This window comes from Eptatretus burgeri, chromosome 9 (assembly GCF_056783735.1).
Source record: "Eptatretus burgeri isolate ZD-2024b chromosome 9, Ebu_testis_v1, whole genome shotgun sequence".
NCBI classification, from domain to species: Eukaryota; Metazoa; Chordata; class Myxini; order Myxiniformes; family Myxinidae; genus Eptatretus; species Eptatretus burgeri.
In genome coordinates, this window is record NC_140969.1 from 6,504,043 (window position 1) to 6,530,482 (window position 26,440).

The 26,440-nt window shown below is 44.1% G+C and overlaps 1 protein-coding gene across 6 annotated transcripts in view; it reads right to left on the bottom strand.

Moving 5' to 3' along the window:
- The window catches only part of RALGAPA1 (Ral GTPase activating protein catalytic subunit alpha 1), a 207,957-nt gene that overhangs the window by 45,283 nt on the left and 136,234 nt on the right, over positions 1–26,440 (bottom strand). For all 6 annotated transcript variants that reach the window (XR_015061424.1, XM_085893990.1, XM_085893992.1 and 3 more), the window contains 7 exons: positions 25,674–25,867; positions 24,678–24,776; positions 18,126–18,281; positions 14,773–14,901; positions 12,061–12,186; positions 11,827–11,885; positions 6,503–6,611 (listed from right to left, as the gene is read on the bottom strand). Coding sequence is in view for 5 of the 6 variants with exons in the window: in XM_085893990.1 (XP_085750116.1) it covers positions 6,503–6,611; positions 11,827–11,885; positions 12,061–12,186; positions 14,773–14,901; positions 18,126–18,281; positions 24,678–24,776; positions 25,674–25,867 (872 nt within the window). In the remaining variant the exon portion in view is untranslated. The remainder of the gene's footprint in view (positions 1–6,502; positions 6,612–11,826; positions 11,886–12,060; positions 12,187–14,772; positions 14,902–18,125; positions 18,282–24,677; positions 24,777–25,673; positions 25,868–26,440) is intronic.

Here is a 26,440-nt window from a genome sequence, read left to right on the forward strand (position 1 = left end):
CTCAAAGTAATCTGCCCAGCCGGCCTTCACTTCAGACGACTCTGTCTAGAGCTCACTACCCACCGTTCTCACTGCAGTTCTTCGAGGGGCACGCTTGCAGGAACGCAATGCACAGATTCCTCTGTAAGCAGGATGAGAATCACTTGACCACAGGTGATGCTCTACCCTTTCACAGATTCCTCACATAAAGGCCTCCTTGTCCATCCTCAGCACACGTACAGTTTACGCCTCAGATCCCTGAGCAGCTCAGTTCTGCCATCAAGCCCAGTCCTGCGACTGGACAATGGTATCCAGTGTCCCTTGGGAGACAAAGTTTTACTTCACCTGACTGTGGGTTCCAAGACACCTACTGGAAACATCAGTCCTGAAACCACTCCACAACTCTTCAAGATCTTCTCAAACACCCAGATCCTCGAGACCCACACTCAACCTGTTCGCAAACTCCTCAGCTACCCTTTCATCCTCAAGCTTGCCAACAGATCTGGCCTAAGCTTGGATGGTACCATTCTCCTGGATTTGAGCCACAGCTTCAGAGTTGCCACGGCAAACCTGTGGTCAGTATTGAGGAAATGGGCACTCTGGTGGACCTTGCAGTTCTGGAGAAACCTCCAGCAACCATCAACGAGAACATCGTCAATCTCCTTTGCCATACCACCAGCGTTGGAATACCAGGTCCAGCGATGTGGCTGTGGGTGCTGAAACCATGAACTAGCCACCCTAAGTACATAACTTCTTGCAAAGTCAAGGAACTTAGTGTTATTCTGGTTCACAGTTCCAGACCCATGGAGACCAATACATGTCTCAAAACCAGCCCTACCAGTTGCAGTCGATGCATTGAAATCCTTCAAGACTCGAACAGTATCTTGTCTGTGGCACCGATCAACCACAGACTCGAGTTGCGGCAGAGGATACCTCCTTCACAGTGAGATCACTCACCTCAGTCAGAGCATATCCCGAGATCAGGGAAATGACACCCAAGGAGTGACGAATCCTCAGTCTCATAATATGCTAGTTTATCGTTGTTACCTTAATTATCATAGGAGCCAGCTTGTTGGACACAACTACACCAACTCCCTGGGCATTGTAACTATCAGAATGTCCGGACCAGTAGTAGGTGCAACTAGCCACCATGATCTCACCACTATCCGGTCTCCGAACCTCCGAAAGTGCTGCAATACTGAAGCTCAAATGCTGGAGCTCAGATGACAGAAAAGACAGGTGATCATCCTCTCTTAGAATGAGGACATTCCAGACACCCACCTAAAGGGACCGCCTTAGAACTATTTGTTTACCTGCAAAAAACAAATCATGCTGATGGACGTGAGTAATTGGGATATTACCAATATGGAAGCTGAATTATATTTCTTTCCTGTCTGGGTCAACAACAGGAAGATTTGAGCACTGTTTTCAAACAGTAATGTTTTGTTATTTTATTGTGTGGCCATAAGTGTTTTCAGGAAGGTGGTGGCATCTACTTGTGATTTTTAAATTGGAATCTTGTTTTTGGGATACAAAAATCGAGGCTTGTTATAAGAGCTAACACACAGAATGTATAACAAAGGGAGCAGGAGATATGAGGGGTGGGAGAGGGAAGCACAAAACAATGGGAAACAGAGACATTCGATCTGTAGAAGGGAGAGGGATGGGGCAGGGTACAACTGGGTAAACAAGATGGACATAACAGGGACCTTCAGGAAGGAAAGCAGAGAATTTGAAGGAGGTGGGTTTGGGGTGGATTAACGGGGGCAGAAAAGATCATGGTTTTGGATGGGGGAAGATAAGAGGTGGTGGTGAACAGCTGTTTTGAAGACCTGGAAGGAAGAGTGGGATTGAAGAGTGTGGGAATTTGTTCCAGAGGCGGGAAACAGATGAGGAATGAAAGAGTGAAGGTGAGCAGCGATTCGTGATTTTGGTAGTTTTACCAGAAGGGGGTTGTTGGTGGACCTTGAGCACCATGCAGAAATATGGTGGGGACATATCGCAGAGAGAGAGGGGGGGGTGAGGGGGGGAGGCGATACCGGAGAGGAGATGGTAGAAGACAGAAAGACCACCAACCTGCCTGCGGTGGGAGAGTGAGAGGTCCAAAGACTCCGCCTCATCGCGGGAGATAGATACCAATGATCCTAAATGCCTTGGTTTCCACCGTGTGAAGCCGAGAAAGGTGTGAAGCAGGAGCACTAGCCAGAGGGGAGAACAGTACTCCATCAGGCTGCAGACAAAAGCTTTGTATATGGTCAGGAGCTCAGGTGTGCCAAGGAAAGACTCTGCATGGTGGAGGATGCCCAGTCGGCGACGAGCTTTGGAGACCAGCTTGGAAATGTGGCTTTCCCAGGAGAGGAATTACATCACCATTATCATGATAAATCATGTTGCAATGCCATACTATATGCCTGGTGTTGGCTTAATGGTTAGAGCAGTGAGCTTGAGATCCTAAGATCCTGAGTTCAACTCCCACTCGGCTGTTGAATTAATACCAGGTGGGGTTGACTCTGCCTGTCATCCTTCTGAGGTCGGCAAAATGAGTGCCAGCCTGCTGGTATACTGTGGCGGAGTGGTGACCCATCCAGGACTGTGTCCAATGGACAAGGAGACTGCTTAGGCAGCACCAACACTCTGCACAGAGTACGGTCCCAATAGATGGATGGAATGCGATGCGATACTATACTAATACTGCAGTATACAGTATTACTGAGTACAAACAAATTGAAAAGCATTCACAGTTGAATTGGAAATAAGTAAAACATCAAAAGATTGAATGAAGCAGAAGACATAAGTTATGGAAGGATGGAAATTTCATGTTCCAGCACTGGATTTTCCCCATTTCCATGGTGTCTGTGTCCCTTGCAGATACTATTTTTCAAATGGAAACATTGTGGAATATTAAAAGTGCATAAAAACGATCCTCAAGGAGAAACGAGCATGAGTACAAGGGTGCGATTATGAAGGTGATGCCTCCAAGTGCAGTTTATTGTAATGGGCACACTCTCTCACTTAAATCTCACACTCTCACTATGTCTCTTCGAAAGGACCGTTTACAAACCCCCCCCCCCATCCACTTTCTCAACAATCCTCTGGAAGAAGTCTTTTCTTTCAAGCTTCTAGGTCTCACTATCTGCCATGACCTTTCCTGGGAAAGTCACATTTCCAACCTCGCCTCAAAAGCCAGTCGCCGACTGGGAATCCTCCGTCGTGCTAAGTCCTTCCTGGGCCCTCTTGAGGTCCTGACCACTTACAAAGCTTTTGTCCGTATCCTGATGGAGTACTGCTCTCCCCTCTGGGCTGGTGCTCCTGCCTCCCACCTTTCTCGGCTTCACGCTGTCGAAACCAGGGCATTTAAGATCATCGGCATCTCCCGCAATGAAGCTGAGTCTTTGGGCCTCTCACTCAATCACCGCAGATTGGTTGGTGGTCTTTCTGTCTTCTACCGACTCCTCTCCAGCCTTGCCCCCCCTGCTCTCTCTGCGATTTGTCCCCACCACATTTCCACAGGGCGTTCAAGGTCTGCCAACAGCCCCCTTCTGGTAAAACTACCAAATTCACGAATCACTGCTCATCTTCACTCTTTCATTCCTCTTTTTTCCCGCCTTTGGAATAAACTTCCTCACTCTATTCTTTCCCATTCTTCCCTCCAGGATTTCAAAACAGCTGTTCACCACCACCTCTTATCTTCCCCCATCCAAATCCTCGATCTTTTCTACCCCTGATAATCCACCCAAGCCCACTTCCTTCATTTCTCCTGCTTTCCTTCCTGAAAGTCCCTGAAATGTCCATCTTCTCTTCGCCATGTTCCCCATCCCATCCCCACCCCTCTCCCTTCCACAGTTCACCTAATGTGTCTGTTCCCCACTGTTTTGTCCCTTCCACTCCCGCCCCTCTTGTCTCATGCCTCCTTGCTGCGAGTTGTGTGTTAGCTCTCATACGAGCCTCGACCAAGGTATACAAAAAAAAAAAAAAAATGGGCTGAATATAATAACATACATACATTGTTCATACACTTATGCTAACTTGGCACAGCCAGAATGACTGTTGCACTATTGACAATCAGGTTTTAATAGACAATGAAAAAGCAAGCACCTGTGCGATGAAGCATGCAGCCACCTTTCTGAATCCACAAAATACGGAAACTCTATTGTCCAGAGCAGTGATCAAAACACCCCACATATCGACAAAGAAAGGAAAGAAGTCTATCCATTGACATTTTCCATCATGGCTTCATCCCAATTTCCAAAATCCATCAGCATCACTTTTTGCACCTTAACTTCGATTGTGTTAAACTTTGTGATTATGAATTGTAGGAAGCTCCCAGTGAAGCTCAATAAAAACCAAAGATCCGAAATCCCTCATCATCTCTTTATGAAACAACTCACCTCCCAAAGAACCTTTACCTCTCATGTATAATTAATCCAGCACCGTGATCCTTTTACCCCAGATCCCCGACTCAACTCCTTTGATCTTTCACCCCACCGAACAATAAACATGAACCGTCACTCCACCTTCATTACTCAGATGAAGGGCTACAACCCAAAATGCCAGCTTAACTCTGCTTCCCACGGCGGTTAGCATATCATTTTCAACTCCCAGAACTTGATAAAGCCTTTCTTTCCAACTATCTTTCGACAGACTGACACTGTCCTTCACAAGGTCGAATAATCTTCTGTCCCTCAGTAAAGTAACACACGCGAATTGTCTATTCAGTTTGCAATACAGTAAAGGTGATAGCTCAAACTTCAAATGGTCTCCAGAAAATATCTATTCAAATTGTTAATTGTTGGCTGTATTATCCAAGATGATATATAAATCATGGATGATGTTTACACTTCTTTTTCAGATAAAAGTGGACTCCTGATATACATTATTAGTGATGAGCAACAATAAGGAGCTGCTGCCCATAGCTGTCATACTAAAATATGCAATTTGGTGTCCGTCTGTCTGTCTTTTTGATCACAATACATTCAGTCGTTACTTATCCAATCTTAACCAAACTTGACGGGAGGACTAAGGGTCACATGATGGAAGTTGCAGCGACTTCCTTTGCCCCCCTCCCCATGGGGGTTTTCTGCCTTGGGAAAATGCGTGTTGAGGTGTATATCTGTGTTGAGATAGCTTATCGTGGCGTTTTTCCAACTCTGCTTCTCATACCAAAAGTAATGACAACACTAATGATAATTTAGCATAATATTAATGTGATTAAAAAAACAATATTAACAGGAATAATTCGACATACACCGTGTTAACGTGTAGAAATAGCTATTCGTGGCGTGCGGCACCCCTACCAGAAGTAAAAAAATATTATAAACCACAAACACGTATGATAGGCTTTTTAAACAGTCGCTAATGCTGTTTAACACTGAACTGTTTAACACTGAAAAGGGAGGAAACCCGACGTTGTTGAGGCATTATCCAGAGAGGATAACATGACCCTTCCTGCCGTTCCCATCGGGAGTTGGTGTACTCGTACGTGAAAAACACAATCTTTTAGTAATGAGGGTTTTCCAAAGTTTGTACAAATGTTGTCAAATTAAGCCCCCTTTGCAAAAGCACATTACACTGAAAAACAAACAAGCAAAAAAAATAAAACGGCAAAATAAACAAGGTTTGGTCAAACCAGCACAATAATAAAATTAAAAAAATGAGTTAAATCATTGTGAAAACAAATTTATACCTCTAAAATAATAAATCCTTAAAGTTAGAAGGCACCATTCAGCTCAAAAAATATTACAGATAACATGAAAAACAGGTGGGCTTTCTGCTTTCATGCAGCATGGACAATTTTTATTTAATCATTAAACAATAACATACCAAAGGATAAGGTATCAACGAATAAAACAATAACACAAGGTTGCAGATAACCAGCGTTGTTGCAGCAGAATTGCAAGATGATATCCATACATGATCCACGTAAAAGGTACGAATTCCATGACAAACGTCCACAAAAATCGAGGCAAGAACTCAAGCACAAGTACAGAATGTTGAATCTTCTCTGTATGCAACAAACAGCCAAGGCATGAACAGCTTGTATTATTATTCTATTTCTATCATATGCAGCACACGGCTGCGAGTAGCATCATTGACTGGGGGCTTGGTTGTGCTGCTGGTGCAGTGCCGCCCTGTAGGTTAATGCAGGAATTTGGAATTTGTTCAGGGTGTCGGCAATCGCTTGCCTACTCTTCACAAAGGACAGCATGGGATATTTAACATCCACCAAATAATGTCGACAGAAAGAACGCCCGGACGTCTATCCGAGGGACGACAAACACATTGATGCCTGCCCTGCCTGTGAGACACCAGGATGAGAGTTTGTAGCTGGGCCAAGATTCAAACCCAGGCTACATGGCTCAGAAGTAAGCATGCATACCACGAGGCCATCCTGCCAGCTCCAAACACCTTCAATTATAGAAAGGGTATAAAGTTGTGCATTACATTTCCCTGTTTTTTTTTGTTTAAATGGCCATAAAGAAGCATTCAGAATTACAAAGGCAACATCAATTAATTGCTTGCTTACCTTCAAAGAAACTCCGATAACATTCAGTGCGTCTTTAATATTGACATGATGAGTTTGGTGAGCCAGCTCTTCGCAGATCCAGATGCCCAAATTACATAGGGCTATACACCTGCGTAACGAAGAAAAATGCAGTGAATTCAGGCAGAAGCAGCAAGAGCACAGCTGCAAAGGCGGCACAGAAAGAAAGAAACCCAGTGAAAGGTCTCAAATTTGAATCTCGGTTGTAACATCTCAAAAGTTTGAAAAAAGCTTAAACAAAAATGAAATATGTGGTGAAAGAATTACAGAACTGTTTTATTTTACCACAGTCCCCAGTGGTTTTCAAACTTTTTTTAGTGGCGACCCAATTTCAGAACCTCTCTACATCAGGCGACCCAAAAGATTCAAAACCCAATTCATAATCTATAAGATAAGATTTCATATGACACAAGAACATTTACTGTTTACTTTATTCACCATCGGCATGTTTTCATAGACGAGTAAACGGAGAATAGCCGACAGTATCCAAATAGTACAGTTGAATGTTTCAGAAGTTTAGTCCGAATGACATTTAGATATATCAATGAGAAGGATGAGCCTGTTTTTCAGAAACCAACTCCTCTATTCGTGGAGAAGTAGATGACAATGCCAGGATCATATCATGCTCCATTTCTCGGCGATTTCTGTACTTTGTTTTAATCACCACCATGGTGGAGAACGACTGCTCACAAAAGTATGATGAAGGATATGGCATGAGAACCTTAATGGCGCGCCGTGACAGGGTCGGGTACGACGGCAGCATTTTGCACCAGAATGTCGACAACGAATTCGTCCGCACAAGAGGCTGCGCTCCTGAATCCTGCTGGAGCTGTACAAGCTCTTCCTGTGCTGTATCATCTTCATCAGCAATCGAGTCCGGTGAAGCCGTGAAAGGGTCCCGAACCACAGAAAAGGACTGCACATCCAGCTCAGGGAAATAGTGCTCGAACTGTTCAATGAACGACCGGAAGTGACATGCTATCTCTCCCCAGAAAGACTGTCGAGCTCAGTATCATCGTACTGGCAGGTCGTTAGATGCTCCACCAGACGGGGGAAAAGGCTGAAGCGCTTAACAGCTGCTTGTCTGCCAGTACTTTCAGTCGCCAGAAATCCGCTCATTTTGTCGTGAAAAATCATGAGGTTGGCGTCATTGCCTTGGAGGGAGGAGTTGAGGACATTGAGACGTTCAAAGATGTCAACGAGATAGCACAGTTCTGACAGCCAAGAGTCCGACTCAAGCAACGCTACCCATGCCGTTTTCCCTTGTGTGCGTAGGAACTCCTTCAGTTCATCTTTGAGCTCGTAAACGCACAGAAGGTTTCCTCGAGATAACCATCTGACTTGAGTGTAGAATAGTAAATTCTTATGGTAGGCATCCATCTCCTGGCAGAATAGCCTGAATAACCTCGTGTTGAGGACACTCCATTTGATGTGATTCATCATTTTTACGACTTCTGAGAGCACGCTCTGCAAGGTTTCTGGCAAAGTACGAGAGGCGAGCGCTTCTCGGTGAATCATACAATCTACCATGGAGGTCTGAGGAGCCACCTCAAGCAATTTAGCCTTGAATCCAGAACGCACTCCTAACATTGCTGGCGCACCGTCTGTTGTAGAACCGAGCAACTTTCCGAAGCCCAGATCATGGTTACGATAAAACTGCTCTACTTTCCCAAAAATGTCCTCGCCTTTGGTGGTGACATCCAATGGTTTGATGAGCAGAGGCTCATCGACAAAGTTATCAGCCTTGATGAAATGGATCCAGACGATGCGATATCAGTGGACTCGTCCAACTGTATGGCGTGCCACGGCGATTCCTTGATCTTCTATACGACCTGAGCCGTTATATCTTCGCCCAGACTCATATCTTCAATTCTGCATTGGATGGTGTTGTCAGAGAGGGGTATAACTGCCAGTTTCTTCACCGCTTCCCCCCCAACCATCAGAGATACCATGTCCTTTGCACATGGCAGCACGAGTTCTTCTGCAATGGAGCGACACTCGATACGAGGCCTCTAATGCCCGAGAATTGGTCTGATGGCATGTACCCTCTCTGTCAAGATGCGTATTCTTGAATGCAAGAAGTTTCCTCTCAAAGAACGCTCTCTCCTTATCCTGATAAGGCGCATGTTTTGTAGTCAAATGCCTCTGCAACTTGTTTTGTTTCATAGACACCGTAGAAAGCAATTCGAAACGAATCACACACTGAGGCCTCTGTGCCCCACTTTTATCCACCACGTAGTATCCAAAATCCAAGGTCCAGAAATTTATCCTGGTAAGAACGTTCTCGAGATTTGCTGGTGGCCAGTGATGCCAACACATATAAGGGCTCGAGTCGTACGTGGAGACGTGAATAGATGTTAATGACAGAGTCAGAGTCTGAGTCTGAGAGGCCATGGATCAAACCACGAATTTCCCGCCAAAATGAACCGCCCTTCAGCGAGCCCGCACATCGGCTGGATTTCATTCCAAGCGTCATGTTGCGCCGGTTCCCATACTTTGAACGAACCGTTTATATTACATCCCGTAAAAGCGAACGCCGATCGAAAATAGACAATTTTTTTTTCGCTGCAAGCGGACACCCGCGGCCCCACGAAATTTGCTCAGCGACCCCCACTTGGGGTCGCGCCCCGGGTTTGAAAAACCAAGCACTACACCTTGTGGAGAGTTCGATACACGCAGCAAAAAATAACTTCCAGTGGGGTGTCAAGGATCGGATGTTTATAAACATGCTGGAGCATGAGCAGTGAATGGTTTTGTGAATAGTCTTAAAAGCTGTTTTTAAATAATGTTCACCGAGGTAAACAAGAGCAACACAGCAACATCAAGTTTCAAATCAAACTGGAGAATGTAGCAATGAAATCCTTTACAGCGAGTTGTGGAAAGCCAATGCTGTGAAATGGTTTCACAAAAATTCACTGAAGCCAAAAAGACGAAAGTGAAGCACCAGCTGCACCAATTCCCCACGGCGACGAACGCACTCAACGTTTCGTTGATAAAAAAATCCATTGCTTGGTAAAACCTTGGTGTTCCACGTGATGACTGCACATTGCAGCTTTCAGCAATAGCCTATGGCAGGTGCCCTGTGGAGAACGTTATTTTCACGTTCCTGACACGCAATTAGTTTGTGTTTAGAGAGGTCGGTTAGTGTTGTGTGTTATTGTATTAAATTCGCTTCTAGGATTTTAATGGACATGCTCTCTACACAGAATTTCATTCTCAACAATGATGAACACTTTCAAACCATCTCAGTCTGCATGCCAATATTTTGCTTAAAAAGTGCACAATAACGTGGTCGACATCGTCAATTCAACAATGACGACGCAACAGCGGCACGTGTCCACGTCGACAAATATTGCACATAGTTAAACCTGGAGGAGGTGGGGTTCTTAAGACGGTGATGCCTTTGCCTTTCACGGTTGTATGGGTTGCGCGTTCGAGTTTGGTGAGTTAGCACTGCCTGGAGATGGGTAGATCAGTGAAAAAAAGGGGAGGAAAAAGGGAGGAAAAAAGGGAAAAAAAGGGGAGGAAGTGGTAGAGTAGAGAGCACACCAACTTGTTTACAGAGAGCAGCAAGTCCGGTGCTCACTCAGTTGTAGAACTCCCTTAATTAAAGTGAATTTGCTCTCCAAGTATGTGTTCCTGGGCATGCTTTTCTTTTTCTTTTTTCGCGCCACCAACTGGGTAAGAGAAAATGTAAAACCAGAGCGAAGTCGAAGGCATGCCATCGCAAACCCCCACGTTTCCCACCGAAAGCAAGGTTGAAAGATTGCAAAAGGTTCCACCAAGAATGACCCAATATCAAATTTTGTGGCAGCAAAATCACCGGTCATTATGCTTCGCACCCCTAGAAATTAGATATCGCACCTCCTTGGGGTGCATGAACTCCAGGAAAAAAAAAACCCCCACTGCTTTAGACCAAGCTCAATGTGCAAACTCCATCCACCCTCAAGATGGGGATGGGAGGAAGGGGGGGGGAGGAGGGTGAGATCTCGATGGACCTAGGTGACTACGTCTTAAGTATGTACCGTTTGAACGCGACTTGGACTGTGAGTACGTCTTATTGGATCATGCCTTTGTCTATCAATTACGTTATATACTATTGGAAAGCAACTTTCAGACACCAAAGACCCTGAAGACCTCTGAGACCTTTTAACCCCCCTTAGATTGTTCAAAGACCCTTTAGACCTCTTTGCACTCCGTAGACCCTTTAAAAACCCCTTAGATCTTTATACCCTCCTTTAGACCCCCTTCATACCCATTTAAGACCACTTCGACCTTTACCCCACTCAGATCCTTTAGACCCCTGAGAGATCTAGAGACCTTCTTTGGCCCTTCAGACACTTTTCAGACCTGCAGGGCTTTGAAGACCCCCTCAGACAATTTAGGACCTTTTGGACACTTTAATACCCTTTGGGCACTTTAGGTACCCAGCTGCTATTACAATAAAAGGCGAGAGGCCCAGTTACACACTTGAACACGTACTCACAGCCATATCAGGCAAGGATCGTTTAACAAGCTCAAATGTCTTTGAGGGAACAGGCCAACAGCAGTGCAGAGGGATGCAGTACTGAGAAGATGTTGCAGCAACACAAAGCATCCCTCACAAGAAAATAAGAGCTCTGGCCCACAGAGCATCCAAGGTGAAAAGAGAGCGTCCGGCTTTGACGAATGTGCTCAGCAAAATAAAAAGTCACTCATTGGGTGATTAAATAGTACCTGCTATCCCTCCCCCACCCAATCTTTCAACTTTTCTTGCCCTCACATGACGCAGCACGGCCACTCGGACGGCATCTTCCTGCCTCCGGCCCAATCAGGCTATGACCAGCGGCTTTAGCCAATAGTGGCACCCCACCTTGCCAGCATGTACAGCATAGCAAGCTACTTCATTGCAGCAGTGGGAGGGTCCTCCCGGGGGCTCCTCCCCAGGTGGTGACATTCATAACACCAGAGGTAACGTCAAATCTTTGGACCCATGCCAACAGCAGAGGGAGGGGGAATAAGGGAGGAAAATTTGTGCTGCATGCTGGGCGACCTCATATTAATGACCCTCTCCTAGAGTATTCACCTTACCTTGCCTAGCCCTCGCTGGTTCAACAGGAAGGACAGATCATGCATCACCCTTTATCTAGATAATCACTAGCGCACACACCACCATCTTCCGATGGCATAATAAGACAGGACAATTTTAGCCAAAATGCGACATCCTTGTCACAGGTAAAAATTATGCATCCTATGTGAGCACACAATCAATACTTAGGCCTTACACTTTACCTGTACTCCACATATGTAACAATAATAATAACAACCTTGCTGAAACTGATGGTTCTTCTTTTGCAGACTTCAACAATGCCTTTACAATTTGGTCCTAGAGAGAAAAAAAAACAAAAACAAAACAAAAAAAAAAGTAAGCATTTTTCGCAATGCTTAAAACCTCAACATTCTAAAACATGATATGGAATCAACTAACGTAAAAAAAGGTTCCCTTCAAAATACTTCACAACAAGAATGAGAAAACCCAAACAAATGACATTTGATGGGACCTTGAGGTCCTTGCATGGGACCAAGCAGATGTCAGTTGGACTCGCTTGCAATGTGTTGATCTCTTTGTAGAGGTTGGGAAAGCACAGCATAGACCCCAACAGCATCTGTGCCTCTGTCCTTGGCGCCTGAATAATTCAATCAACACAGAGCAAATATGAAATTTTCTTTGCGCATGAAACATAATCTTCCCTTTTCACTCTATTCTCAACTCGAGCAAAGCGATATGAACAAGGGGTAAAAAGGACAACAACATTAAATGTCATAAAGAGCACAAATGTCGGTTATTGAAGGAATGGCCGACGTATATTTCCGATGTGCCCAAAACCTTATGAGGGACAGTCATGAGAAAAAAAAAAAAAAAAAAAAAAAAAAAAAAAAAAAAAGACATGTTTGTTTCATTAAGTAGCCAGATTAAAGGACGTGCATCAATTTCTACATTCAACAATGTCGTGTGAGCTGGCAGTGACTTAAACATGCAAACACGTACAGAAAGTCCTGCCATATGATCGTATATTTATTTGCCTCGGACACCGAAAGTGGACGAAGGTTATGCTTTTACCTCTGTTTGTCTGTCTGCAACACAATATCTCAAAAAGTTATGGACGGATTCAGACGGAACTTGGTGGACAGGTTGGGTGTGTAACAAGGACGAAGTGCTTCAATTTTGGTGAAGATCCGGATCAGGAGACGAGAATTTTTTGAATTTCTAAAGTCGTTCTGCACCATTGAGAGATGGGGCCAAAAACAATATACAGTATAGCAGAATATTTCAAAAAGTTGTGGACGCATTACAACACAACCAGGTGGATGAGTTGGTAGGTGACAAGAACAAGCCGATTCCATTTTGGTTCAGGTCCGGATTCAGATCTGGCCCATCAGTGGGAATCAAAACATAAACTGTTAAGCCTGGCGGAGGTATGTGCTCTACCGAGTGCCGCTCTACTTGCTACTTGTGGTTAGTAACTGCATGCTAATTTGGTGTGGAAAATGAAAGAAAGAAAAAAACAACAAGAAATGAGCAAAACCTTTTTCTTTCAGTAAATGGTCGAGTCACCTTTGCTGCAGCACACATCATGTGGAAGAGTTTCTAATAATTCTATCATGGCAGGACTTAGATGGGTTTCTCTCAGATGATGATATACAGTATATGCCTGGTGTTGGCTTAATGGTTAGGGTGGTAGGCTTGGGATCATAGGACCCTGAGTTCAAATCCCACTCGGCTGTTGAATTAATACCAGGTGGGGGTGACTCTGCCTGTCATCCTTCCAAGGTTGGAAAAATGAGTGACAGCATGCTGGCATACTGTGTCGGAGTGGTGACCTGTCCAGGATTGTGTCCAACAGCCAAGGAGACTGCTTAGGCAACACCGATGCTCTGCACAGAGTATGGTCCCAATGGATGGATGATATATGGTCCCACACATGCTCAGTCAGATTCATGACTGAATTTTGGAGCCACAAAGAAAGAAGGTGAATGCTGCTGCTCTTCTTCTTCTTCTTCTTCTTCTCTGGTCGCATGCAAGATGTGGTAAGTAACACCAACATTCCGACGAATACAAGATTAAAATCTCAATATGCCCGATTCACACAGTTATGTGAGATGTTTTCTTATAATGTCAATGTTCCGCGCAGAATTGAAACTTCATTCAACACTGACCAATACAAGGGCTGAAGACATTGGGGTAGAAGTTTTTCGTAAGGTCTTCTCCAAACCCGGTGGGACATTGGGACGTTTAGAAAGAGTTGCTGAAACTTACTCATCATAAAGTACACGTCTCCAAAACTCAAGGGTCTTGTTTGACAACTCCTCTGCCGACACCCGTTGAAGCATTTTTTTTTTTGATCTCTGCTGCAAGGGTGATGAAAAGGAGCTCTTGATGCTGAATGTGGATCTGATTAATAACCTGGACAGAGTGCAGTTACGGCATCACTGCTGGACATTTCAGGTTGGCAAACTATGAAAAACTATTGGTCAAGAACTAGTCGACATCTGAACAAGACATCACACGGGAATTAGAAATCTGTGATTGCAAAGCCATCACCAAGGGAAAGTCTCCCGGGATCCACGATCCAATATTTTTTTCAATCGGATGCCATATGACCTTGACCGTCAGCATTTAGCGATGGAGTGTAAATGAAGAAAATGCGTCCCCATCTATATTCTATCCATAAAACTCAACATCATGATAAAACAGAGGAAAAAGGTGTTTTTTTGTTAATTAGGTCACAATCCGAAGAAGTAGGTCAAGGACACAAATCAAGTATCAGGTGCACATCATCAGTGCCGGTATGCTTTTATGATACAAGAACATCTTGGAGGGCGAAGTGGCCTTCAAGATTCTGCCTTGGCAAAATTGAGCGATGACACAAAAACATATTTCTTTTCAGCCCACCATTTGACCTTGACCTTGAACTCGGAGAGGAATGATGTAAATGAAGAGTAAATGCACCTTGCTCGAGGCGATCGAGAGTGCAATTTCATTCCTTTTGGACAAACCTTCAAGTTTTGGTGAAAATGTTAAAATGTCTATAATTCGGTCATGACCTTAAAATTAGGTCAAGGGTAAAAAAAGTCAACCCTGCAAACTTTGTATTGCCATTATTGATGCAAAATTTTCTACTGAAAGTGCCAGCCAGATCCGAGATACAGCTCGGACATTGGCTGGAGAAAAGGAAACGAACGTTCCATACACTGCGGAGTTTGATTCTTACATGAACGACACTGCAGGAAGTCACTTTGCAGACAGCAACGATGAAGTCCCACAGGAGGAGGCTGATACCCGGGAGGCCAAGTAAGAAGATACGTGGGGAGCAAAACCGGATGATGGTGCTTACAGTATCCTGGGTAGGACAAAAAAAAAAGAATAGCAAAACATGAATATGGGTTTTAAGAAACGTTTCTTTAAAAACTTTTTTGAATTTTAATTGTTATATTTTGAAGACATGTTGCGTTTTACCACGAATTACAAAGTCTATGTATGTACTGAACACCACAACACAGTGCAGGTCTGGAACCCCAATTCCACATAATATTTTTGAACATTCCATAAACATTAAATAATGAATGGTGATTGAAAAAGCAAATTTGAAATGAATGAAACGTTACGTCGGTGGGGAGGGGGTGAACCTTTCTTTAACCGTCTTAACATTATATTTATTAATGAAGTAGGACTTCTGGTTCCGTGTCCGAGGGCGTTGGACGTTGACTCGTGCAGTCCCTCCTTCCAGTTCATCAAAGTAAAGTTTTCCAGACCAGATCCGTCGCGTCTTTCGGTTATCTTTTCGTCCCTGTGTTGCTGGTTGTGGTTTCATCCAAATTTCTGCGTCTCGCTGTTGTGTGTTGTTCAATTTGTGTCCGTTAGTGTCAGGCCTACTCGCCAAGGTCTCAACTAGTTGGCATGCCAATTCTGTATCTGCTCTGATGCCACATGTCTCATGACACTTTCTTTATCCTAAGTGTTCTCCTTTTATGCTCCTCAACTTTATCGTATTTCCCCCTTCTCACTTCAAAAAATAACAAACTCATTCCTGCCTGTTAGTTCTCTCCTTCATTCATTCTTTATCTCTTCCTTTCTCAGCACCTCCAAAATGAACTAACATTCCTTCAAATTTAATTAATTTGCTTCTTACTTTATAAGCTTTTAATAACATTTTAAAATGCTTAATTTGCCTCATTTCTCTGCAAGGAACACCGCTCACCTTCTTCTTCTTCTTCTTCTTCATCACGATTTATTCTTCTGCTTCGAAACAATGTTTCCTTCCTAAACCTCACGAACTCACAAACGCTCGGTTGATCGAACGTTCCCCTGCACGTACAGCACTAATTTCCTCCATGCCTTCAACAACCACTCATTTCATCCCTCTCGTGATGTCCATCCCCAATGCCTTCAGAGAATATTCACACCCCTCAACATTTGTCACATTTTGTTGTGTTTCAGCCTGAATTTAAAAATGATGAAATAAAAATTTTTTGTCACGGATCTACAAAAATACCCCATAATGACAAAGTGAAAACATGTTTTTAGAATTTTTTACAAATTAATTAAAAATGAAAAGCTGAAATGTCGTGCCAATAAGTATTCAGCCCCCCCCCCCCACCTCAACACCACTATGTGGAAGTGATGTGGAAACAACATTGTGGAAACATCTCAACGATGATGAAAGGAAATTGGTTTCACTTTGGCATTATAGGGTATTCTGTGTCATCAGTGACAAAATTTTTTAATTTAATCCATTTTAAATGAAGGCTGCAGCAAAAGAAAATGTGAAAAAAGTTGAGGGGCATGAATACTTTCTGAAGGCACTGAATATATCTAAAATGGGGATCATGAGAAATCAATTTTGCAGAGGTTGCCTGCACACGAACGTCAACTCCCCATTCATGTTCATAATCGCGGTCAAACCCCTCAACGTCAGTACCCTCCACCTCGTGATCTCATACAGGCCAATGTCCTCCCAATCCAAACCCTTTTCTGTATTCCCATCTTCAGCATCCCTCCACCTTGTGTTACCCCTCACCCTCCCATCTCCCACCTCATCCAACCCCTGACCAGCTCACCTCAACCTTTCCCATCTTCCTGCTCACTCCACCCTCTCACATCTTCCCACTAACCACAACCTCTCCCATCTTTTTGCTCACCTCAACCTACCTCTCCCATCTTCCCCCTTATCCACCCTCTCACATCTTCCCATCCTTTTCAGTGTTCCCCTTGCAAAGTTTCACCCTCTCAGCCTCACCCTCACCATGCACATTCCCCCTCATCTCACCCACTCCCAGATTCCTGCTTGACTTGTCATCTCCCAACTTCCCACTAGCCATGTTTGTTCTCAGCTTTCCATTGCCCTACCCCCTCTCCAAGGCAATATCAGTGCAATCCAAACAAGTGTGTGTCCACTCTTAGGAGAGCCAGAAAACAACGTCTGTCTAACCTCAAGAATTAACTTTTAAAGTTGTCTCCCTTTCTTTCAAACTTAAACTTTGACCTTTCAAACTAAAACCTGGAAAATCCTCTTCATCTATTTGCTGATGATTCCACCCTCTGCCATGACATCCCTCATCCTTCAGGTAGGCATGTCAAAGTTTTTTCACTCTGCAGACCAGAATCACAAGCTGGTAAACACTTGGAATATGTCCAATCCTGACAAGTCTCACATGCTTACTCTGTTTCTTCAAAAAGACCGTCTGGCAAACCCTCCAAAAGATGGGGAGTCTCGAGGCTGGGGTGCGGGGAAAGGTTATTGAGCAATCCTCTTGATGAAGCTGTCATTCAAACTTTTGGGCCTTTCACCATCAGCCATGATCTTTCTTCATGCTGACTGGGCATCATCATGCAAAATCCTTCCTTGGCACACCTGAACTTTTATCGACCTACTTGGCCTTCAGCAGCAGGTGATGGAGTACTGCTCTCCCCTCTAGGCTGACACCCCTGCCTCACACCCTCCTCAGCTTGACACAGTGAAAACCAAGGCTTTCAAAATCATTGGAATTTCCTGCGATGAAACCGAGTCTATGGGCCAATCACTTCACCATAACAGTCAGTTTGGTGGTCTCTCTGTCTTCTACCACCTCCTTTCTGGTCTTGCGTCCTCTGATGTTTTGTGTCATTGAAACTGCTTTGGCAGCCCTATGCGCCTTTACGGTGCGAAAGGAATGGTAATATTATTATTAATGCTCCCTAAGCCCACTTCTTTCCGGGTTTATCCACTTCTACGATTGGGAGTTTGTGGCTGTATCCATGTTGTTCACCCCCGGTGTCCTCCCCTTGCTCTCATGCTTCCCCGCATCCCTTATTTCTCCAAGTCTCCCTCCATTTTGTCCCTCAACCCAAATGTTGATGTTTTTTCCCCAACCCCTCAAATTACGTTGTTATTTCGCTATATCATGGCCTGAACTCTTCTGTGTTCTAACTCCTCCATGAGCGCAGACACTGTCGACAGAAAAAGTCATAATGATTCATAAGTTTTCCAAAAAAAACCCAAATTATTTTGGTGCGCAAATTGCTCATAGGGTACATTGACAAAGTGAAGTGGGCATAACAATCCATCAAAGCGAATGAATCAATCACCTGATCGGAGCTGAGCAAGCTGTAGTGCATGATGTTGTAGAAGTGAACCAGGAAGTCAATGTTCGGCAGCATGTCTTGTCTCCTCGTCATTATAAGGCAAATGAGTTTGTATGCGTGGAGCTTTCCCTGCTTCCAATTGTCAGGCAATGTCGTAGCCTATATCAACAACAAAAAAAGAGTTTCAAAACAAGGATTATTCCACTGGCTCAATACACAGTCAATCACTTCGCTCAATGGACTTCTTGGGATAAGGACATGTGAAGATACGAAAGTTTAAGAAACTTCTGTGGACTCATGACTCGTGACGTGTAAAAGTATTTTAGCATTAAGGATAATTAATTTTTTTGTTTGTTTTTATTGTAGATGCTTGAAGACTTCACGAGCCATGAAAATTGTCAGAGATCGTAAATTAATGAAAACTCCTCTCACAAGCAAAACTGAAAAATTGGGTAATATTTTCAGATTGCATGGAAAAAGGTTTTCTTCATTCGAATTGATGACACGAACCAACTTTACACAACAAAAGTGGCTTCTCAAGTAATGGAGGGGTTTGACCACTGTGGAAACCAAATTATTAATTGAATGCAAAAATGCAATTTATAATAATGTAAAAATGCAAAATTTACTTGGTTTAGTGCTTTTAAGAAATAATTTAATAAATGTATATGCTGAGGAAGCTCAGTAAAGAGCAGAATACACACATATCTTTGATTTAGTCGAAAACAACCTTGTAAAACTCTATCTATCCGGTGACCATCATAGTCAGCAGGGCAAAACATGACTCTCTCCTATCTCCCCCTCCCCACACCCCTTCCCGAGGCTGTAACCAAAACTCCAAAACACACCAAAATCCTTCTATGCAGCAAATTTGAAGTCCACAAAGTTCCATCCGATATATTGGTGAAACTGTATATACAGTATATACTTAATATTCTATATAGTTTTAAGTCTTCAGCTTGCAACTATGTAGCAGGTTGAGGCTTTCCTTCTGTGCACAGAAGTGTCTTGTATTTTACTGAATAAACATCTTGTATTTGAATTATAGTTTCCTGTGACTTAAATTGCTTTGCCACCACCTTTTCTATAATTCACAGTGACGGCATAAGGTGAGATTTCATGAGGATGGAAACTCCACGAGGCGCCAACCCTCTGATATGGAATAAAAAATCAGATAAAACGGTGCATTTCACATCAAATAATCCATCTAAGGTGTACAAGTTTCATGTGTGCCACAATGGTGCGCACACTTCCACCAGGATGAACAGTTTACGTTTTGTATCCCACCGATAGACCGGATCTGCATCTGGAGCATAACCAAAATATAATCGGCTTGTTTTTGTCACCTACGCAACTGATCCACCAAGTTTTGTAATAAACTGTCCATCACGATTTGAAATAACGTGGTGTACGGTGTATCGTTTTTGGCACCATCTCTCAATGGTGAAAATTCACTTAAAATAAAATTAAATAATTATCAGACCCAGATCTTCACCAAAATCGAATCAATTCACCGTTATCACACACCAACCTGTCCACCAAGTTTCTATTCTTTTTCCCATTACTTTTGGAGAAATCATGCTCGACTGGATATGTTTTTATGCTCTATGGTTTTTGAGATATTGTGCTGCACTGCATCTGACTTTTGGCATCAATGGTGAGGAATTACAAAAAAAAAAAATTCTCAGATCCGAGCTGTTAGGGTTAGGGCTAGTCCTCGGCACACAACCAACCTGTTCACAACTTTTTGAGGTATCCTGCTGACAGACAGACAGACAGACAGACAAACAGACAGACAGACAGACAACCAGACAGGGGTGAAAACATAACCCGTGTCCACCTTCGTTGGCGGAGCTAACAACTCGATGTGTTATTTCCTTTTAAAGAGATTTATGAATTTCGTAGCTGCCACCAGTGGCTGAATTGGTTTTATCCAAAAAGGGGCTTCACAAACATTTAGATTCTCATACAGGCAGTCCCAGGTTTCTGAATACAACGTAATCTTGAAAATGATTTCATAAGCTGGATATTCGTAAACCGGAACAATAAACCCCCTTTAAATACATGTAATCAGTGATTCATTGGTTCCCGAACACAAATTAAACTTTTCTTTTTTATAATTACAAAAAACATTATTAAATTTGCTTTTAAAATAAAAAAATGAATAAACTGATGCTATAAATACATACAATAATAATAATAATAATAATAATAATAATAATAATAATAATAATGCCAAAAAACGTATATGTACGAATCTTTCTCTGGCAATCAACAGACCCCAGTGGCAGTTGGGGGGGGGCAATGTGTACAAATATAGTATAATACAGTACAGTATGGTGCCACCAAAAAAATCCAGATGCATCATCGGAACATGAATGTATCCCTGCATTCCACTGGTCAGCATACCGCCAACTTGTTGCTCGCTTTCCCACATTCGAGCGGCCGATTTCCTGCATTTAGTGTGCAACCCCCTCCCCCCCCCCCCCCGTGTTCCTGTGAATGGATTGAATGTTTGAAAGATCGAAACATGCTTATCCGAATTATAATTCATGGACTGGTGTGTGTGTGTGTGTGTGTGTGTGTGTGTGTGTGTGTGTGTGTGTGTGTGTGTGTGTGTGTGTGTGTGTGTGTGTGTGTGTGTGTGTGTGTGTGTGTGTGTGCGTGTTACTCCTGCAGTGCTGGGCCAATTACATCGAGACTTGCAATATGGATCCACATTATAATGTTGAGCACCAGATTATAATGTAATGTGGATGCATTCAAGATATTGAGGAGAGGACGAAGAACAACACATCTCTGAATACTGGAAGCGACATTTATCAATTCCATGGACCCTATGTTATGTCGGCAAAAAGAGTTTGTCCACTCGCTTTGCTTATTTGTGCAAAGAAGAAGAGGAACACCAACTCGTCACACGATCACGGATGGTGATGAAGAGGATTCCACAACAGCCTTAGTGGCTCTGCCTCAGACTCTGCAACCTCCAATTGGAGAGCTCAACACTGAACAGACTCCTCCCACCAAGACCGTTGGGAGATGATGATGATGCATCAGTAGAGAACGTCCAATCAGAATTGACTTTGTTGATCGGCGTCCATTAGACTGTTCTTCATTACTCACTCACCTTGTGCGAATTTCACCTGAAGAGAGCACAACGAAAAGCTTTGTGATTTTCTTTTTATGATATAATGTCCTTCAAAATGTCTCTGTTTATGTCTACATTAAAGTTTTGTAGTTTCAAGCATCTTCACAACTGAATACATTTTCAACGGTTAGCTTGCCATTGTCTGATGCACAGTAGATAGGAGACATCATTCAAGTTCCTCAATGAGTATTAAACACTGTTTAACCAAACATATTGTTACGGTTGTGGAAATTCACATTACACCATAAAGGGCCCTCAGGTAAGATATCTCTGTAAGTACATGTGTAGTTAGCCCAATCCCGTTGTATAGAGGGAATTTATGTGATCCATCCGGGCTGCGAAGCTTTGAGTCAGTCGTTTTTCTTTTTCTATCTTTTATTTCAAACAAACAGCATCTCAACAACCACGCCATCCCCACCACAGCGCCAACCACACTACAACCACGCCACCTCCACCATCTACGCTACCACATCTTCGCCACTCGCCATTCAGTAGGCCCCGTGCGGTTACGATCTCCGGGAACAAACAAAAACCAACAACGATGCTCGGGGGTTTTCCCGCCTGTTTCTCCCGTCGAAATTCTCCACGCTCTGTGTGGGGGAAGTGCGATCCGAGCCGGGGGTCAAAGGTGAGAAAAGGTGGGGGCCTCTTTTTGGGGGAATAATTCCCTGGCTCTGAACCAAGACTGACTCCCCCGGCCCCCGCACGGCACGGGGTGGAGGGAGAGCAAGAGGTCACGCCCCCCTTCGAGAGGCTTCTCCAAGAAGCTCGAAGGGAGGCGGGGCCGAAAACGGGGTGGAGCGAAGGGCGGAGCCCCGCGCTACAAAAGGCGGACAGGACAGACAGGACGGACCTTGGGAGTGGATGGTCGAGAGTTGGTCGGGTTGTTGGTCAAGAGTTGGTCGAGTTGTTGGTCGAGTTGGTTCGGGTTGAGTTGGTTCTTCGAGGCTTCCTGTCTGCTTGTCTTGTCGGGGGAAGAGTCCTGCGCCCGCGGCTTGGCGAGCGGCCTGTCACGAAGGCACGGACGGGAGACGCGGCAGTGCCGGTTGTGAGGTGGACCTGCGCGTCCGGACGAGGAGTGCCGGAGAGGGTTCGCCGGCCGTGAGAGAGGTCGGGGCCAGGCGCGACCACGCTGACGGTCGTGGGAGAGGGGCTCACCGGCCACGAAAAGGGAAGTCACGACTTCTTTTTCCTTTTCCTTTGCTTTTTGTGTAAATGTCTGTGGGTGGTGCCGTCCGTCAAGTAGTATTGTTTTAAGTGTTGCCGTGTGTTCGCGTATTCGGTCGTAGCTCTGCATTGTTGTTGTTTTAAATTGATATATGTGCATTTCGGATTCTGTTTGGCTGTATTTGTGTGCTCTGTGTCTGTTTGAATAAAGTGCTTGTGTGAACTTGTTCCCCGTTTCGCTGCGTCCTTCCCTTTGTTGAATCTCCATCTTGCTTCATGTAAAGGGTTCGTAGTGGGCTTAATACGCCCGATAAGTAATTGGAACCGTCGAGGCCGACGATAACACCGCTCGGTTATCCCGATAGTACGGAACGAACCGCTTAAGCGGCCCGTGTCCGGAGTCGACCTGCGGCGAGGTGCGATCGCCCGGTTTACCATCCGCGTGGGTACTTAGGTAGGTCGAGTTTGGCGAACAACCCTATCCCATGCAGGTGGCCGATTGGCACGATCGTGGTGAGGCCGAAAGGCCCACCCGTGACTCACTCCCGGCGTTAGTCCAAGAGGGTCATGACAGAATTGTCCGTCCGGTGGGCGACATGCCGCGATTCGAGTCACGTGGCCGATCGCACGCCGGCGGGCGCGAATTCGAAACAATATTTACTGTGGAATATGGCTGGCAGGAAAGCCTCGAGGTATGCACACTTGCCTCCGACTGTGTTACCTGAATTTGAATCTCAACCCACCTATAAACCATTATCCTAGTGTTTCGCACGCAGGGTGATGCATCAAACGTGCACGTCATCCCTCGGGTAGAACTTAAAACCAGGCGAACCGTCTGATAGCATTAATCGCGCACGAGAATGATCCACGTGTTTTGAAAAAAAGGAGGCGAGTTATCGCCCGCACCCTGAACAAATTACAAATTCCTGGCCGAATACGCAGGGGCACTGCATCAATGGCATAACGACGCCTCAGTAATGATCCAACTTGTGGGCCAAATGAAGAACTGAATCTCAGTCCAATATGCATTCGCGAACAAATGTGGAACGCAAATGTAACTGCAACAACAAACTAGAGCAATTCGACTGCGCACAGTCGACGGGTATGCCTCCGCTCTCCCGCACAAACACTTGAGTATTGACATATTTGTCCCTTGACCTTTATCATATCTGGCCCAAAATCTAATCAATTAATTGCCCTGTCTAACTTTACCTTTGTACCAAGTTTGATAAAATTCTGTCCAATATTTGAGTTAGGGCGTAAACAGTAAAATGTCAGAGTTTGACCTTGACCTTTGACCATTGACCATTATCACATCTGGCCCAAAATCTAATCACTTAATTGCCCTGTCTAACTTTACCTTTGTTCCAGGAGCATTACATGTCAAGCGTACACACTCTCCCGACACTAATACCTCATTTTCTCCCCATATGTTGGTCATTTATTCACTTGGGTGAAAAAACTCAAAATACCAACTTTTAGACCTGTGGGCCCATTGGGGCCCATTTTAGGGGGCCCCCAAATTTGGGTGTCCCCAGCTGCCCCCACAATCTTCCAGAGGCCATATCACAGGTTGTAATGGTCCGATTTGGCTGATGTTGGTATCAAAATGCTCGTAAAAGCGAGATCTTTCGAATCGCGTCAAGTAAAATCACTCCGAAACAGTAATTCAAAAAGTTATAGTTTGAAGTGCCTTTTGACCTTGGGCCCCCGCTCCCCATCCAAACCGATGGTCCCAATTTTTCGGTGTGAGAATACCCCTTCATATACTCCAACACCTCAGCAGAAATGAAAATGGGATCTCAATGGGTTCAAGTGTGATGATGGTTTTATTGTTCGGGGACTCGGGTGCTGGACACAAAATACGCCACAATACATAGCACAATATTTGAACACAAGATTTCCAATTCACTATATCAGTATATTCTACATAGATTTTCCACATGCACATGCAGGAACTGGAAGCGATACTTGTATGAGTAAGAGTTTTTCCTAGCATATTATAGTCAAGATTTTTTGCCAACCAATGTTTTATTTGACAGGATAATATGCTCAAAATTGCTCAACCTTGCTCAAAATACGCTCAATTCTTTGCTGCTCCCTTCGGGCACACTTAGGCCGTGCACTGGTCATCGCTTTTGTTTCCGGTATACATCGGGACAACTCGAGGGACAATGGCATTTTACATCAAATTATTTTCATACAAAACACGTTCACACAATCATCTGCTTACTACTTACCTTAAACAACCATGGTGTGAACATACGGAGCGGAGGAATGAGTGTGGGTGTAGGAGGAGAGCTGTAGTTGTCTGTAGTGATGCCAAGATTGTCTCTCATCTGTGTGCAACAAAAAAAAGAACCATTTTTCATGCAATCATTTTTCAACACCACCTTTTACTTTTGTGATTGTAAAGTCACTTGCGATGGGTTTTCGCAAATTTTAGAAATACAGTTTTATTATTCTCATAACCATGTTTTAATTGTCAAAATACTGGTCTCAGGGTAGTTCCCAAATCAGAAATTGTCTTTTGACTAATTGAATGACATTAGCACAATGGATTTTGCTTCCAGGCCCGCATTGATGGAATATTATTTATTTATTTTTGACGATGTATCCTCAGTCCAGATAAGAACATGCTATGGTTCGTGATAATTCTCGCAATGCGGAAGAGCTGACATATTTGGCAAGATGGCTTACGAGAAAAAATGCCAATTTTGCGATATCAGAGAACTACACACGAGCATGTTGGAGTGCCAATATGCCTGCCAATGCACTGGTGAATGCTTTTAACAATCTAGATGTTCTACATTAAAGGTGGTGAGACTGACATCAAGGAAAAGCTTCACCCGAAGCGGTGTGAATGCCATACGGAGCAGCCATTCTAAAACACTGAAGGTGTTCTTCCCTCTGATAGAACGCAGCATTATCATCATGCCATGTGGAGGGAAATTTCAATGGTAAGTGATTCTTCTTCTTTCCAACTTCCCTTTGTATGGGGGGGTGAGGCATAATGGTACCAAGCTGCTGCTGCCACACCTTTTGTGCAATACCCCTCCTCACACAATCTTCCTGTCTCAGCCAAATCTCGACAACTGACCACTTTTGTGGGGAGGTTGGAGGGGTGGGGGTGGGGGAAGGAGGAATCTATTTTGATGGTGACACTTGTCATGAAGTTTTTGCAGAAAGTCTCAATATTATCATCTAAAGCAGGTCCTGACTACAGAATCACCTACCTTAGCAAGGTTCTGCCACAGCTCACAAAGGTAGTCCAAAGCCTGAGCGTGGAACTCAGGGTTTTTGATGCTGTTCAAATCGCCCAGTATTCCTAGGATTCGGCGCCAAAGAACTGTGGCTACGTCGGCATGCCAACCACTCAGGCTCCCTCCTGACATAATGCTGCTGTCCTCGGTGACTATATCCGTCATCTCTGCATCGGTAACAAGCAGGCATAGGAGTGGATGATGAGAAGAAAAAAAAACAAAAAAAACGATATTCGGTGAACACAAACGAATACACCATGAATATTTATGGAAAAAAATGTTGGAGCAAAGGATATGAAAATTGGTGAGGAGTTGTAACATGGGATGATGTAAAAATTACATTTTACAATGTTGAAAAACACCAACTGGAATTAAAAACAAATACACCATTTGATGTGTGCCTCGTATCCCACATATCCCATATAATGTCAGACCCCGCTATTCGTGGGGGATACGTTCCTGAAAAATGCTGTGAATAGTGAATCCATGAATAGCAAGCCATTGTTTCAATGAAAAAGGGGGGATAGGTTCCCGGAGGTTCGTGCTTCATGAGGGAAAAATCAAAAATCCTGTGAAAAAACATGAATACACACGCAAAAAAAACCCACACGAAAATGTGAAAAAAAACATGAAAAAAAAAAAAACGTGACCACGCCCACGGAAAACGGTGCCCACGCCCACGGAAAACCGTGCCACGCCCACGGAAAACCGTGCCCACGCCCACGGAAAACCGTGCCCAC